Source organism: Carcharhinus amblyrhynchos, unplaced genomic scaffold (genome assembly GCF_965287045.1).
Source record: "Carcharhinus amblyrhynchos unplaced genomic scaffold, sCarAmb.v2.hapA scaffold_853, whole genome shotgun sequence".
NCBI lineage: Eukaryota > Metazoa > Chordata > Chondrichthyes > Carcharhiniformes > Carcharhinidae > Carcharhinus > Carcharhinus amblyrhynchos.
Window position 1 is genome coordinate 45,138 of NW_027650593.1, and position 15,791 is coordinate 60,928.

At 62.4% G+C, this 15,791-nt stretch overlaps 1 protein-coding gene across 1 annotated transcript; it reads right to left on the reverse strand.

Annotated features, from left to right (window-relative positions):
• Positions 1–541: 541 nt before the first annotated feature.
• Positions 542–12,555, reverse strand: LOC145340223 (ras-like GTP-binding protein O-RHO). The gene is given in 6 exon segments (XM_080184650.1): positions 542–1,056; positions 6,768–6,823; positions 6,826–6,897; positions 7,411–7,531; positions 11,105–11,285; positions 12,221–12,555. Coding segments are annotated over 5 exon segments (579 nt in total). The 5' UTR covers positions 11,261–11,285; positions 12,221–12,555; the 3' UTR covers positions 542–882.
• Positions 12,556–15,791: the final 3,236 nt, after the last annotated feature.

Genomic DNA, 15,791 nt, shown 5'->3' on the forward strand with positions numbered 1-15,791 from the left:
GTCTGGGGGGAGAGTGAGGAAGGTGGGGGAGTGGTTTTGGAGTAAACTGGCGACAGGGTTTAATGGTTTTTGGTGAGTAAGGCTATTGAGGGATTGCTGCTCAGTGCCGGTGTTTGAGATTCCAATTCTCTGCTTTACAGGGTTTGAGACACACATCAGGTGAATCTCAGGCCGTGAGCTGTGAGCCTGGTCTCTCCCACCCTGTGCACACCTTTCCTCAGAACGTCCCCGCCACAGGCCCGGATCCCACCCTCGAGGCCCAATTCCCCCCTCCCCGCAAATCCCACCCTTCAGGCCCAATCCTCCCCCCACCCCCCGCCTGAATCCTGCCGCCCAGGCCCGGATCCCACCCTGCGCACCCCCACGCTCAGATCCAGCCCCGTAGGCCTGGATCCTCCCACCAGGCCCGGATCCCGCCGCCCAGGCCCAGATTCCAGCCCCCTACATTCACGTCCAGCCGTCCCGGCCTGGATCCAGCCCCCATCCCCAGACCTAACCCCCCCCCGCCCCCAGGGTCCGATCCCAGTCCCCCAGGCCCAAATCCCTTCCCCCTAGGCCTGGATCCCACCTCCCAGGCCTGGATCCATCCCCGAGGCCTGGCTGGCATCAACTAGGCCCCAATCATCTCCCCCAGGCCCTGGCTGGTGTTGCCCGCTTTGGCAACAGGCGGGAAATTTGGACAGCGGGCAAACCATCAGAAACGGAAGCGGGGAGGGAATCAATGTGGAAAAAGAGATGAACAAGTCTCACCGGAATAAATGGAGGATTCGCGGTCAGAGACGCCAGGATTGTCAAGGGGGTTGGGTGAGGGGAGGGGGGTGGGAGGAGTGAGGGGAGGAGTGAGGGAGACTCCTCCACATCTCCTCCCCTCACCGAGGGCCCTCACAGGAGGCGGCAGGGGCTTTTGCTCTTGGTTTTCTTGGCCTGCAGGGCAGCACGAGTGGCCAACTCGAAGACCTCGCGGACACCTTCCTTGGTCTTGGCCGAACACTCCAGATAGCCAAAGGCGTTAATGCGACTCCCCATCTCCTTCGCCTCATCCGCTTTCACTGGCTCCTATCGGGGAGGCACACAAAGGGGTGAGGGAGGGGGGCACAGCGAGGGAGGGGGGCACAGCGAGGGAGGGGGGCACAGCGAGGGAGGGGGGCACAGCGAGGGAGGGGGGCACAGCGAGGGAGGGGGGCACAGCGAGGGAGGGGGGCACAGCGAGGGAGGGGGGCACAGCGAGGGAGGGGGGCACAGCGAGGGAGGGGGGCACAGCGAGGGAGGGGGGCACAGCGAGGGAGGGGGGCACAGCGAGGGAGGGGGGCACAGCGAGGGAGGGGGGCACAGCGAGGGAGGGGGGCACAGCGAGGGAGGGGGGCACAGCGAGGGAGGGGGGCACAGCGAGGGAGGGGGGCACAGCGAGGGAGGGGGGCACAGCGAGGGAGGGGGGCACAGCGAGGGAGGGGGGCACAGCGAGGGAGGGGGGCACAGCGAGGGAGGGGGGCACAGCGAGGGAGGGGGGCACAGCGAGGGAGGGGGGCACAGCGAGGGAGGGGGGCACAGCGAGGGAGGGGGGCACAGCGAGGGAGGGGGGCACAGCGAGGGAGGGGGGCACAGCGAGGGAGGGGGGCACAGCGAGGGAGGGGGGCACAGCGAGGGAGGGGGGCACAGCGAGGGAGGGGGGCACAGCGAGGGAGGGGGGCACAGCGAGGGAGGGGGGCACAGCGAGGGAGGGGGGCACAGCGAGGGAGGGGGGCACAGCGAGGGAGGGGGGCACAGCGAGGGAGGGGGGCACAGCGAGGGAGGGGGGCACAGCGAGGGAGGGGGGCACAGCGAGGGAGGGGGGCACAGCGAGGGAGGGGGGCACAGCGAGGGAGGGGGGCACAGCGAGGGAGGGGGGCACAGCGAGGGAGGGGGGCACAGCGAGGGAGGGGGGCACAGCGAGGGAGGGGGGCACAGCGAGGGAGGGGGGCACAGCGAGGGAGGGGGGCACAGCGAGGGAGGGGGGCACAGCGAGGGAGGGGGGCACAGCGAGGGAGGGGGGCACAGCGAGGGAGGGGGGCACAGCGAGGGAGGGGGGCACAGCGAGGGAGGGGGGCACAGCGAGGGAGGGGGGCACAGCGAGGGAGGGGGGCACAGCGAGGGAGGGGGGCACAGCGAGGGAGGGGGGCACAGCGAGGGAGGGGGGCACAGCGAGGGAGGGGGGCACAGCGAGGGAGGGGGGCACAGCGAGGGAGGGGGGCACAGCGAGGGAGGGGGGCACAGCGAGGGAGGGGGGCACAGCGAGGGAGGGGGGCACAGCGAGGGAGGGGGGCACAGCGAGGGAGGGGGGCACAGCGAGGGAGGGGGGCACAGCGAGGGAGGGGGGCACAGCGAGGGAGGGGGGCACAGCGAGGGAGGGGGGCACAGCGAGGGAGGGGGGCACAGCGAGGGAGGGGGGCACAGCGAGGGAGGGGGGCACAGCGAGGGAGGGGGGCACAGCGAGGGAGGGGGGCACAGCGAGGGAGGGGGGCACAGCGAGGGAGGGGGGCACAGCGAGGGAGGGGGGCACAGCGAGGGAGGGGGGCACAGCGAGGGAGGGGGGCACAGCGAGGGAGGGGGGCACAGCGAGGGAGGGGGGCACAGCGAGGGAGGGGGGCACAGCGAGGGAGGGGGGCACAGCGAGGGAGGGGGGCACAGCGAGGGAGGGGGGCACAGCGAGGGAGGGGGGCACAGCGAGGGAGGGGGGCACAGCGAGGGAGGGGGGCACAGCGAGGGAGGGGGGCACAGCGAGGGAGGGGGGCACAGCGAGGGAGGGGGGCACAGCGAGGGAGGGGGGCACAGCGAGGGAGGGGGGCACAGCGAGGGAGGGGGGCACAGCGAGGGAGGGGGGCACAGCGAGGGAGGGGGGCACAGCGAGGGAGGGGGGCACAGCGAGGGAGGGGGGCACAGCGAGGGAGGGGGGCACAGCGAGGGAGGGGGGCACAGCGAGGGAGGGGGGCACAGCGAGGGAGGGGGGCACAGCGAGGGAGGGGGGCACAGCGAGGGAGGGGGGCACAGCGAGGGAGGGGGGCACAGCGAGGGAGGGGGGCACAGCGAGGGAGGGGGGCACAGCGAGGGAGGGGGGCACAGCGAGGGAGGGGGGCACAGCGAGGGAGGGGGGCACAGCGAGGGAGGGGGGCACAGCGAGGGAGGGGGGCACAGCGAGGGAGGGGGGCACAGCGAGGGAGGGGGGCACAGCGAGGGAGGGGGGCACAGCGAGGGAGGGGGGCACAGCGAGGGAGGGGGGCACAGCGAGGGAGGGGGGCACAGCGAGGGAGGGGGGCACAGCGAGGGAGGGGGGCACAGCGAGGGAGGGGGGCACAGCGAGGGAGGGGGGCACAGCGAGGGAGGGGGGCACAGCGAGGGAGGGGGGCACAGCGAGGGAGGGGGGCACAGCGAGGGAGGGGGGCACAGCGAGGGAGGGGGGCACAGCGAGGGAGGGGGGCACAGCGAGGGAGGGGGGCACAGCGAGGGAGGGGGGCACAGCGAGGGAGGGGGGCACAGCGAGGGAGGGGGGCACAGCGAGGGAGGGGGGCACAGCGAGGGAGGGGGGCACAGCGAGGGAGGGGGGCACAGCGAGGGAGGGGGGCACAGCGAGGGAGGGGGGCACAGCGAGGGAGGGGGGCACAGCGAGGGAGGGGGGCACAGCGAGGGAGGGGGGCACAGCGAGGGAGGGGGGCACAGCGAGGGAGGGGGGCACAGCGAGGGAGGGGGGCACAGCGAGGGAGGGGGGCACAGCGAGGGAGGGGGGCACAGCGAGGGAGGGGGGCACAGCGAGGGAGGGGGGCACAGCGAGGGAGGGGGGCACAGCGAGGGAGGGGGGCACAGCGAGGGAGGGGGGCACAGCGAGGGAGGGGGGCACAGCGAGGGAGGGGGGCACAGCGAGGGAGGGGGGCACAGCGAGGGAGGGGGGCACAGCGAGGGAGGGGGGCACAGCGAGGGAGGGGGGCACAGCGAGGGAGGGGGGCACAGCGAGGGAGGGGGGCACAGCGAGGGAGGGGGGCACAGCGAGGGAGGGGGGCACAGCGAGGGAGGGGGGCACAGCGAGGGAGGGGGGCACAGCGAGGGAGGGGGGCACAGCGAGGGAGGGGGGCACAGCGAGGGAGGGGGGCACAGCGAGGGAGGGGGGCACAGCGAGGGAGGGGGGCACAGCGAGGGAGGGGGGCACAGCGAGGGAGGGGGGCACAGCGAGGGAGGGGGGCACAGCGAGGGAGGGGGGCACAGCGAGGGAGGGGGGCACAGCGAGGGAGGGGGGCACAGCGAGGGAGGGGGGCACAGCGAGGGAGGGGGGCACAGCGAGGGAGGGGGGCACAGCGAGGGAGGGGGGCACAGCGAGGGAGGGGGGCACAGCGAGGGAGGGGGGCACAGCGAGGGAGGGGGGCACAGCGAGGGAGGGGGGCACAGCGAGGGAGGGGGGCACAGCGAGGGAGGGGGGCACAGCGAGGGAGGGGGGCACAGCGAGGGAGGGGGGCACAGCGAGGGAGGGGGGCACAGCGAGGGAGGGGGGCACAGCGAGGGAGGGGGGCACAGCGAGGGAGGGGGGCACAGCGAGGGAGGGGGGCACAGCGAGGGAGGGGGGCACAGCGAGGGAGGGGGGCACAGCGAGGGAGGGGGGCACAGCGAGGGAGGGGGGCACAGCGAGGGAGGGGGGCACAGCGAGGGAGGGGGGCACAGCGAGGGAGGGGGGCACAGCGAGGGAGGGGGGCACAGCGAGGGAGGGGGGCACAGCGAGGGAGGGGGGCACAGCGAGGGAGGGGGGCACAGCGAGGGAGGGGGGCACAGCGAGGGAGGGGGGCACAGCGAGGGAGGGGGGCACAGCGAGGGAGGGGGGCACAGCGAGGGAGGGGGGCACAGCGAGGGAGGGGGGCACAGCGAGGGAGGGGGGCACAGCGAGGGAGGGGGGCACAGCGAGGGAGGGGGGCACAGCGAGGGAGGGGGGCACAGCGAGGGAGGGGGGCACAGCGAGGGAGGGGGGCACAGCGAGGGAGGGGGGCACAGCGAGGGAGGGGGGCACAGCGAGGGAGGGGGGCACAGCGAGGGAGGGGGGCACAGCGAGGGAGGGGGGCACAGCGAGGGAGGGGGGCACAGCGAGGGAGGGGGGCACAGCGAGGGAGGGGGGCACAGCGAGGGAGGGGGGCACAGCGAGGGAGGGGGGCACAGCGAGGGAGGGGGGCACAGCGAGGGAGGGGGGCACAGCGAGGGAGGGGGGCACAGCGAGGGAGGGGGGCACAGCGAGGGAGGGGGGCACAGCGAGGGAGGGGGGCACAGCGAGGGAGGGGGGCACAGCGAGGGAGGGGGGCACAGCGAGGGAGGGGGGCACAGCGAGGGAGGGGGGCACAGCGAGGGAGGGGGGCACAGCGAGGGAGGGGGGCACAGCGAGGGAGGGGGGCACAGCGAGGGAGGGGGGCACAGCGAGGGAGGGGGGCACAGCGAGGGAGGGGGGCACAGCGAGGGAGGGGGGCACAGCGAGGGAGGGGGGCACAGCGAGGGAGGGGGGCACAGCGAGGGAGGGGGGCACAGCGAGGGAGGGGGGCACAGCGAGGGAGGGGGGCACAGCGAGGGAGGGGGGCACAGCGAGGGAGGGGGGCACAGCGAGGGAGGGGGGCACAGCGAGGGAGGGGGGCACAGCGAGGGAGGGGGGCACAGCGAGGGAGGGGGGCACAGCGAGGGAGGGGGGCACAGCGAGGGAGGGGGGCACAGCGAGGGAGGGGGGCACAGCGAGGGAGGGGGGCACAGCGAGGGAGGGGGGCACAGCGAGGGAGGGGGGCACAGCGAGGGAGGGGGGCACAGCGAGGGAGGGGGGCACAGCGAGGGAGGGGGGCACAGCGAGGGAGGGGGGCACAGCGAGGGAGGGGGGCACAGCGAGGGAGGGGGGCACAGCGAGGGAGGGGGGCACAGCGAGGGAGGGGGGCACAGCGAGGGAGGGGGGCACAGCGAGGGAGGGGGGCACAGCGAGGGAGGGGGGCACAGCGAGGGAGGGGGGCACAGCGAGGGAGGGGGGCACAGCGAGGGAGGGGGGCACAGCGAGGGAGGGGGGCACAGCGAGGGAGGGGGGCACAGCGAGGGAGGGGGGCACAGCGAGGGAGGGGGGCACAGCGAGGGAGGGGGGCACAGCGAGGGAGGGGGGCACAGCGAGGGAGGGGGGCACAGCGAGGGAGGGGGGCACAGCGAGGGAGGGGGGCACAGCGAGGGAGGGGGGCACAGCGAGGGAGGGGGGCACAGCGAGGGAGGGGGGCACAGCGAGGGAGGGGGGCACAGCGAGGGAGGGGGGCACAGCGAGGGAGGGGGGCACAGCGAGGGAGGGGGGCACAGCGAGGGAGGGGGGCACAGCGAGGGAGGGGGGCACAGCGAGGGAGGGGGGCACAGCGAGGGAGGGGGGCACAGCGAGGGAGGGGGGCACAGCGAGGGAGGGGGGCACAGCGAGGGAGGGGGGCACAGCGAGGGAGGGGGGCACAGCGAGGGAGGGGGGCACAGCGAGGGAGGGGGGCACAGCGAGGGAGGGGGGCACAGCGAGGGAGGGGGGCACAGCGAGGGAGGGGGGCACAGCGAGGGAGAGGGGCACAGCGAGGGAGGGGGGCACAGCGAGGGAGAGGGGCACAGCGAGGGAGAGGGGCACAGCGAGGGAGAGGGGCACAGCGAGGGAGAGGGGCACAGCGAGGGAGAGGGGCACAGCGAGGGAGAGGGGCACAGCGAGGGAGAGGGGCACAGCGAGGGAGAGGGGCACAGCGAGGGAGAGAGCAGAGGGAGGGGGAGTCACTCACCTGCTTCATTTTTGCCAGCTCCCGCCTCGTGTGTTCATCACCCCGCAGGTCCTTCTATTCCCCACCAGGATGATGGGGATATTGGGGCAAAAATGCTTCACCTCTGGAGTCCATTTCTCCGGAATGTTCTCTGTGCGGAGCGAGGGGCAGAAACACAGGCACGGGTTACAAACCGCTCAAGCACAGGGAAGTCCTGGGCCCTATCCCACATTCGGGAACTAATCAGCGGGACGGAGGGGAGGGGTGGTCACCGTGAGCCCTCCTCCAAGCAGCAGAGACGCGGGACTGAGGACCCACAGCGCCATCACTGCTGGGAGGGCAACACTGCAGCGTGACACAGTGACATGTTGACACTGGCACAGCCCATGATAGCCAACAGGAAGTGGATGAGGCCATTCAGCCCCTCTCCCTCGAGTGTGTTACGCAGGAACAGGAGGAGATCATTCAGCCCTCCTTCGTCAAGCCTGTTACACAGGAACAGGGGGAGGCCACTCAGCCCCTCTTGAGCCTATTACACAGGGAGAGGAGGGGGGCCATTCAGCCCCTCTTAAAGATCCTACCTCATTTTTAACTGTTGTATGTCCGGTATAACAGCACGAGGCACAGGAGAGGAGGACTGCACAGGGAGCAAACAGGAAAATACCTAAACTGTCCGGACTGTCAATGGAAAAACACATCAGAATCACATCAGTATCAGGGTATGAGAGGGGTCGCAGACGGTCGTAATCCTCCTGGCCTGCAGTGTCCCAGAGCGCTAACTCCACCTGCAGGAGAGAAAGAACGGCAAGTGTTAGAGAACCAGTCAACCTTACCCCAGCGTTATACAGCGACAGACCCGTCCCCACCAGTACTGTACCCCAGTGTTATACAGCGACAGACCCGTCCCCACCAGTACTGTACCCCAGTGTTATACAGTGACAGACCTGTCCCCACCAGTACTGTACCCCAGTGTTATACAGCGACAGACCCGTCCCCACCAGTACTGTACCCCAGTGTTATACAGCGACAGACCCATCCCCACCAGTACTGTACCCCAGTGTTATACAGTGACAGACCCGTCCCCACCAGTACTGTACCCCAGTGTTATACAGCGACAGACCCGTCCCCACCAGTACTGTACCCCAGTGTTATACAGCGACAGACCCGTCCCCACCAGTACTGTACCCCAGTGTCATACAGCGACAGACCCGTCCCCACCAGTACTGTACCCCAGTGTTATACAGTGACAGATCTGTCCCCACCAGTACTGTACCCCAGTGTTATACAGCGACAGACCCGTCCCCACCAGTACTGTACCCCAGTGTTATAGTGACAGACCCGTCCCCACCAGTACTGTACCCCAGTGTTACACAGCGACAGACCTGTCCCCACCAGTACTGTACCCCAGTGTTATACAGTGACAGACCCGTCCCCACCAGTACTGTACCCCAGTGTTATACAGAGACAGACCCGTCCCCACCAGTACTGTACCCCAGTGTTATACAGTGACAGACCCATCCCCACCAGTACTGTACCCCAAGTGTTATACAGCGACAGACCTGTCCCCACCAGTACTGTACCCCAGTGTTATACAGTAGTATACAGTTATACCCCAGCGTTATAGTGTAGTAGATTCGGAGGGGATGTTTTCTCTTGGAGGGTGCCAAGTCGCTGAAACTCTCCTCTTCAGAAGGCAGTGGCAGCAAAGTCTGGGAATATTGTTTCAGTTGGAGGTGGGTAGATTCTGGATTGACGAGGGGGTGTGATGGGTTACCGAGGGGTCAGCGGGAGGGTGGGGGTGAGATTAGAGGTCAGATCAGCTGTGGTCATATCTAACAGGATAGGAGATTAGCGGGGCCGAGTGGCTTCCTTCTACTTGTCCTCAGATGAGCGCAGTACCACCGGAGGGGCCAGTGTGTGGCGGAAGATTGTGTCAAACTGGCTTGAATGTCCTGTTCAGCCCTTCACCCTTCCTTCAAACGGTTCCAGAGGCATCCTTGTGCACAAGTCACAAAAACTCGTGTAACATTGGCAAGTGTGAGGTTATCCACTTTGGAAGGAATAATAGTAAAATGGACTGTTATTTAAATGGTGATAAATTACAACATGCCACTGTGCAGAGGGACCTGGGGGTCCTTGTGCACGAATCACAAAAACCCAGTCTGCAGGTGCAGCAGGTGATCAAGAAGGCGAATGGGATGTTGGCCTTTATAGCGAGGGGGATAGAATATAAAAGCAGGGAGGTCTTGCTGCAACTGTACAGGGTACTGGTGAGACCGCAGCTGGAGTACTGTGTGCAGTTTTGGTCGCCGCACTTGCGCAAGGATATTTTGGCCTTGGAGGGAGTACAGAGGAGGTTCGCTAGGCTGATACCAGAGTTGAGGGGGTTACATTATGAGGAGAGACTTAATAGACTGGGTCTGTACTCGTTGGAGTTTAGAAGGACGAGGGGGGATCTTATAGAGATGTATAAGATGATGAAGGGGATGGATAGGATAGAGGTAGAGAGATTCTTCCCACTCAGAAAGGACAGCAGGACCAGGGGGCACAGCCTCAAGATAAAGGGGGGGCAGTTTAGAACGGAGTTGAGGAGGAACTTCTTCACTCAAAGGGTGGTGAATCTCTGGAATTCTCCGCCCGTTGAAGTGGTGGAGGCTGCCTCGCTAAATATTTTTAAGACGCGGGTTGATGGGTTTTTGATAAGCGAGGGGATTAAGGGTTATGGGGAGAGGGCGGGAATGTGGAACTGAGACACGACAGATCAGCCATGATCTTATTGAATGGCGGGGCAGGCTCGAAGGGCTAGATGGCCTACTCCTGCTCCTATTTCTTATGTTCTTATGTTATGTTCTTATTATGATTGCACCCACAGATCCTCATGTTCATCATGCCTCACATCGTGTCCTGGTCCCCCCCATGCCGACACTATAGTTAAGAAAGCCCCACCAACCCCTCTACTTTCTCAGGAGACTAAGGAAATTTGGCATGTCCGCTACGACTCTCACCAACTTTTACAGATGCCCCATAGAAAGCATTCTTTCTGGTTGTATCACAGCTCGGTCTGGGCTCCTGCTCTGCCCAAGACCGCAAGGAACTACAAAAGGGTGGTGAATGTAGCTCCAATCCATCACACAAACCAGCCTCCCATCCACTGACTCTGTCTACACTTCCCGCTGCCTCGGGGAAAAGCAGCCGGTATAATTAAGGACCCCACACACCCCGGACATTCTCTCTTCCACCTTCTTCCGTCAGGAAAAAGATACAAAAGTCTGAGGTCCCGTACCGACCGACTCAAGAACAGCTTCTTCCCTGCTGCTGTCAGACTTTTTATAGAATCCCTGCAGTGCAGAAGGAGGCCAATCGGTCCATCGAGTCTGCAGCGATCACACACCCACCGCAGTCCTATCCCCATAACCCCACTGTTTACCCTAGCTCGCCCCACTGACACTAAGGGACTAATCCACCTAACCCGCACATCTTTTGAGTGTGGGAGGAAACCGGAGCACCGGGAGGAGACCCACGCAGACACCGGGAGAATGTGCAAACTCCACGCAGTCGCCCAAGCGGGGAATTGAACCTGGAGCTATGAGGCAGCAGTGCTAACCACTGCGGTTTACTAGGCTGATGCCGGAGTTGAGGGGGTTGAGCTACGAGGAGAGGCTGAATAAACTAGGCTTGTACTCGTTAGAGTTTAGAAGAATGAGGGGAGATCTCATTGAGACGTATAAGATGATGAATGGGATGGATAGGATAGAGGTGGAGAGACTCTTCCCGCTCAGAAAGGACAGTAGGACTAGGGGGCACAGCCTCAAGATAAAGGGGGGGCGGTTTAGAATGGAGTTGAGGAGGAACTTCTTCACTCAAAGGGTGGTGAATCTCTGGAATTCTCTGCCCGTTGAAGTGGTGGAGGCTGCCTCGCTAAATATTTTTAAGACGCGGGTTGATGGGTTTTTGATAAGAGAGGGGATTAAGGGTTATGGGGAGAGGGCGGGAATGTGGAACTGAGCCACAACAGATCAGCCATGATCTTATTGAATGGCGGGGCAGGCTCGAGGGGCTAGATGGCCTACTCCTGCTCCTATTTCTTATGTTCTGCGCTACCTCACATTAAGTTGATCTTTCTCTGCACCCTCGCTGTGACTGTAACACTACATTCTGTACCTCTCCTTTCCTTCTCTATGAAAGGTATGCATTGTCTGTATAGTGTGCAAGAAACAATACTTTTCACTGTATCCCAGTACATGTGACAATAACAAATCAAATCAAAATCTGTGGCTGTCCGTGGGGTCCCACTTGGGGAGCGAGTTAAAACCGCTCGCTGGAGAACGCTGATGTCCCACTCCTTCCTCCACCCTCACCTGCTTCCCGTCCACCTCAATGTCCGCCACGTAATTCTCGAACACGGTCGGGACGTAGACCTCGGGGAACTGGTCCTTGCTGAAGACGATAAGCAGGCAGGTTTTACCGCAGGCACCATCACCAACAATCACCAATTTCTTCCGGATCGCTGCCATCTCTCTCTCTGGCGCTGTGTCTGTGCTGAGGACGGACAGAAAAGAAACTCAGCCTGAAGATCGAGCTCAAAACCCAAACCGCCCCTCACTTCACCACGAGGACACGGCACAGAGCAAACCGCCCCCTTAAATATCCCACCCAGGGGTGCGGGTTGGTGGGGGGGGGGGGGGGGCAGCATGGTTAGTTACAGACTGCCCGTAAAGACTGGGGGGAGGGCGTCAGTGCTGGGGGTGGGTGGGGGATATCAGTGCCGGGGGGTCAGCACCAGGAGTCGGGGTCAGTGCTGGGGGTTGATGCTGAGAGGGTCAGTGACTGGGAGAGTGGGGATGGTCAGCGCAGGGGATGTTGGTGCCGGTGGGGTCAGCGCCAGGGGTTGGTACCAGGGGTGGTTGGTGCGCTGCACAGTCAGATTGAGGTATCAGAGTGAGGATGGGGGAAACAGTCCACTGGGTCAGGGTCCCTGACCCTGGGGACAGTCTCTGTGTCCCTGACCCTGGGGACAGTCTCTGCATCCCTGGGTCTGTCCCTGACCCTGGGGACAGCCTTTGTGTCCCTGGGTCTGTCCCTGACCCTGGCGACAGTTCTGCATCCCTGGGTCTGTCCCTGACCCTCGTGACAGTCTCTGTGACCCTGAGTCTGTCTCTGACCCTGGGGACAAACTTTGTGTCCCTGGGTCTGTCCCTGACCCTGGGGACAGTTCTGTGTCCCTAGGTCTGTCCCTGACCCTGGGGATGGTCTCTGTGTCCCTGGGTCTGTCCCTGACCTGGGGACAGACTTTGTGTCCCTGGGTCTGTTCCTGACCCTGGGGACAGTTCTGTGTCCCTGGGTCTGTACCTGACCCTGGGGTCAATTTCTGTGTCCCTGAGTCTGTCCCTCCCCAGACAGACTGAGCCCTCAATGAGAGTGGGCAGGAGACGTGGGGACCCGGGGGGAGCCAGGGGAGGGGGAAAGGAGCTTACCTGATGTGGCTCCGGGGAGTTCCGGGTTGGGCCGGAAATAGCGTCAGGGCGGAAGCTGAGACCAAGACGGCAGCAGCCACTATCAGGAAGTGACGTTGAAAGCAAGTGCGGAAGTGAAGCCTAGACCGGAAGTGCAGCGTGGACCGGAACTTAAATGAATACCGGAAATGAAACCTGGGCCGAGCTTACGGCCTGGATCGAAGGCGAAGCCTAGACCGGAAGTGAGGCCTAGACTGGAAGGGAAGCCTCGACCCAGGGATTTGAAGAAAAACTTTGATGCCCGAGATGAAATAAAAATAAACTCCGCTTCTGCTGTGAGGAGGAGGAGCGAATTCCCGGAGTTTGAGGAAAAACCCGGAATTTTTTTTTAACCTGAAACAAACCTGAATAAAAATCATCAAAAACCCGGAAAGGGCGTGGCTAGAGGACGGGGGCCAAATAGAAAGGGGCGGTGTCAGAGGAGGGGCGTGGCTCGGAACAGGAGCGTAGCTCGCGAGAGGGGCGGTGTTAGAGAGGGGTGTGGCTAGAGAGTGGGCGGGGCTGGATGTGGACAGGGCTACAGAGTGAGGCGGAGAGAGCGTGGGCGGGGCTAGTGAAGGGTGTAGCCAATGAGGGACACGGTTAATGATGGGTGGGGCCAGTGATGGGCGTGGTAACGAAGGGCGTGGTTAGTGGTGGGTGTGGCTAGTGAGTAGTCATGGGTGGGGTGAGAGGGGCCGGGTTAGAGTGGGGTCTCCATGGCGGGTCCGGGTGTCTCCATGGCGGGTCCGGGTGTGAGTGCTGGGGGTCTCCATGGCGGGTCCGGGTGTGAGTGCTGGGGGATCAGTCAGTTGAGCCAGTGCTGTGGTCAATGGCAGAGCAGAGCCTTCGATTACAGGACAGTGGACACACAGCACATGAACAGGCCCTTCGGCCCATCAAGCCTGTGCTGACCACATTGTCCAATCTAGACTAACCGTCTGTATCCCTCCATTCCTGCCTGTTCAGGTGTCAATCCCAATCAGTCTTCAATATCGCTGACCAATCTGCCTCAACCACCTCACCCGGCAGCACATTCCAGGCCCCCATCTCCCTCTGTGTGCAAATAACCCCCCGCACATCTCCACTGAACCTCTCCCCATTCACCCTCAACCTGTGTCCCCTCATAATTGTCATTTTTACTCTGGGAAAGAGCTCTTGACTATCCACTCTGTCCATGTCTCTCATAATCTTGTAGACTTCTATCAGATCGCCCTTTTAGCCCCTGTCTTTCCAGTGAGAACAAACCAAGTTTCTCCAACCTCTCCTCATAGCTAATGCCCTCCATACCAGGGGCAACATCCTGGTAAATCTCTTCTGTACCCTCTCCAAAGCCCCCACATCCTTCTGGCAGTGTGGCGACCAGAATTGAACACTATATTCCAAGTACAGATGGGCTGGTTAGATGGGCAGACTGGTGGAAAATGGAATTTATCCCTGAGCAGTATGAGGTGATGGAGTTCAGTAACACGAACCAGGCTAGACAATGAACGGTAGGACACTAGAACAGAGGACATCGCCATAGATCCCTGCAGGTAGCAGGACAGGGATGAACTGCCTCAAAAAGCAGAGGGGATACTTCCCATTATCAAATAGGCATTGAATTTAAGAGCATAGAATCATAGAACCCTACAGTGCAGAAAGAGGCCCTTCAGCCCATCAAGTCTGCACCGAACACAATCCCAGCCAGGTCCTACCCCCACATCCCTACATATTTACCCACTAATCCCTCTAACCTACACATCTCAGGACACTAATGGGCAATTTTTTTTAGCGTGGCCAATCAACCTGACCAGCACGTCTTTGGACTGTGGGAAGAAACCGGAGCACCCGGAGGAAACCCACACAGACACTCCCCTGTCCTGGGAGTGTTTGATGGGGGGACAGTGTAGAGGGAGCTTTACTCTGTATCTAACCCCGTGCTGTACCTGTCCTGGGAGTGTTTGATGGGGGACAGTGTACAGGGAGCTTTACTCTGTATCTAACCCCGTGCTGTACCTGTCCTGGGAGTGTTTGATGGGAGAAACAGTGTAGAGGGAGCTTTACTCTGTATCTAACCCCGTGCTGTACCTGTCCTGGGAGTGTTTGATGGGGGGACAGTGTAGAGGGAGCTTTACTCTGTATCTAACCCTGTGCTGTACCTGTCCTGGGAGTGTTTGATGGGGTAAGAAGTCTCACAACACCAGGTTAAAGTCCAACAGGTTTATTTGGTAGCATGAGCTTTCAGAGCGCTGCCCCTTCATCAGGTAAGTGGGAGTTGTGTTCACAAACAGGGCATATAGAAACACAAACTCAATTTACAAAATAATAGTTGGAATGTGAGTCTTTACAGGTAATCAAGTCTTAAAGGTACAGACAATGTGAGTGGAGAGAGGGTTAAGCACAGGTTAAAGAGATGTGTATTGTCTCCAGACAGGACAGTTAGTGAGATTTTGCAAACCCAGGCAAGTCATGGGGGTTACAGATAGTGCGACATGAACCCAAGATCCCGGTTGAGGCCGTCCTCATGTGTGTGGAACTTGGCTATCAGTCTCTGCTCAGCGACTCTGCGCTGTCGTGTGTCGTGAAGGCCGCCTTGGAGAACGTTTACCCGAAGGTCAGAGGCCGAATTTGCATTCCAATCATCATTTTGTAAATTGAGTTTGTGTCTTTATATTCCCTGTTTGTGAACAGAACTTCCCACTCACCTGACGAAGGGGCAGTGGGTGCTCCGAAAGCCAGTGGCTTTTGCTACCAAATAAACCTGTTGGACTTTAACCTGGTGTTGTGAGACTTCTTACTGTGTTTACCCCAGTCCAACGCCAGCATCTCCACATCACACTGTTTGATGGGGACAGTGTAAAATTTAAACAGCAAGTGTCTGCGTGTAACGAGTGAACAAGTGAGGGCCAGCATGGGACTGTGAGAGGAATCTTTGGAATGTGGACTCTGATAGTTTCCATGGGAAAGGTATTCGCTTGTCTTACTGGGTGAGAGTTCATGTCTTGCTTCGCACAGTCGGCCAGTGGAATCCCTGCTGCGAGATTCTCTTGGAGATACCAGCTCTGAACTGCCACGCTGTCTCACCCCAAACATCAGTGGCACAGTGGGTTGGCACTGCTGCCTCACAGCGCCAGGGACCCGGGTTCGATTCCCTGCTTAGGTCACTGTCAGTGTGGAGTCTGCACATTCTCCCCGTGTCTGCGTGGGTTTCCTCCCACAGTCTGAAAGACGTGCTGGTTAGGGAGCATTGGCCGTGCTAAATTCTCCCTCAGTGTAACCCAAACAGGAGTGTGGCGACGAGGGGATTTTCACAGTAACCTCATTGCAGTGTCAAAAGTAGGTTTCCATTAACACTGCAATGAAGTTACCGTGAAAAACCCCGAATCGCCACACTCTGGTGAGTGTGAATGCACGTGCACGCAAGTGTGAGAGTGAGTGCAAGAGTGTGAGTGTGCGAGTGTGCAAAGTTTGCACGTATATGTGTGGAAGTGTGCACACGTATGTACAAGTACATGAGTGTGTTCAGGTCCTGGCACCCATGCCTGTGTCTGTAAAATCCATGCCCAGTAAC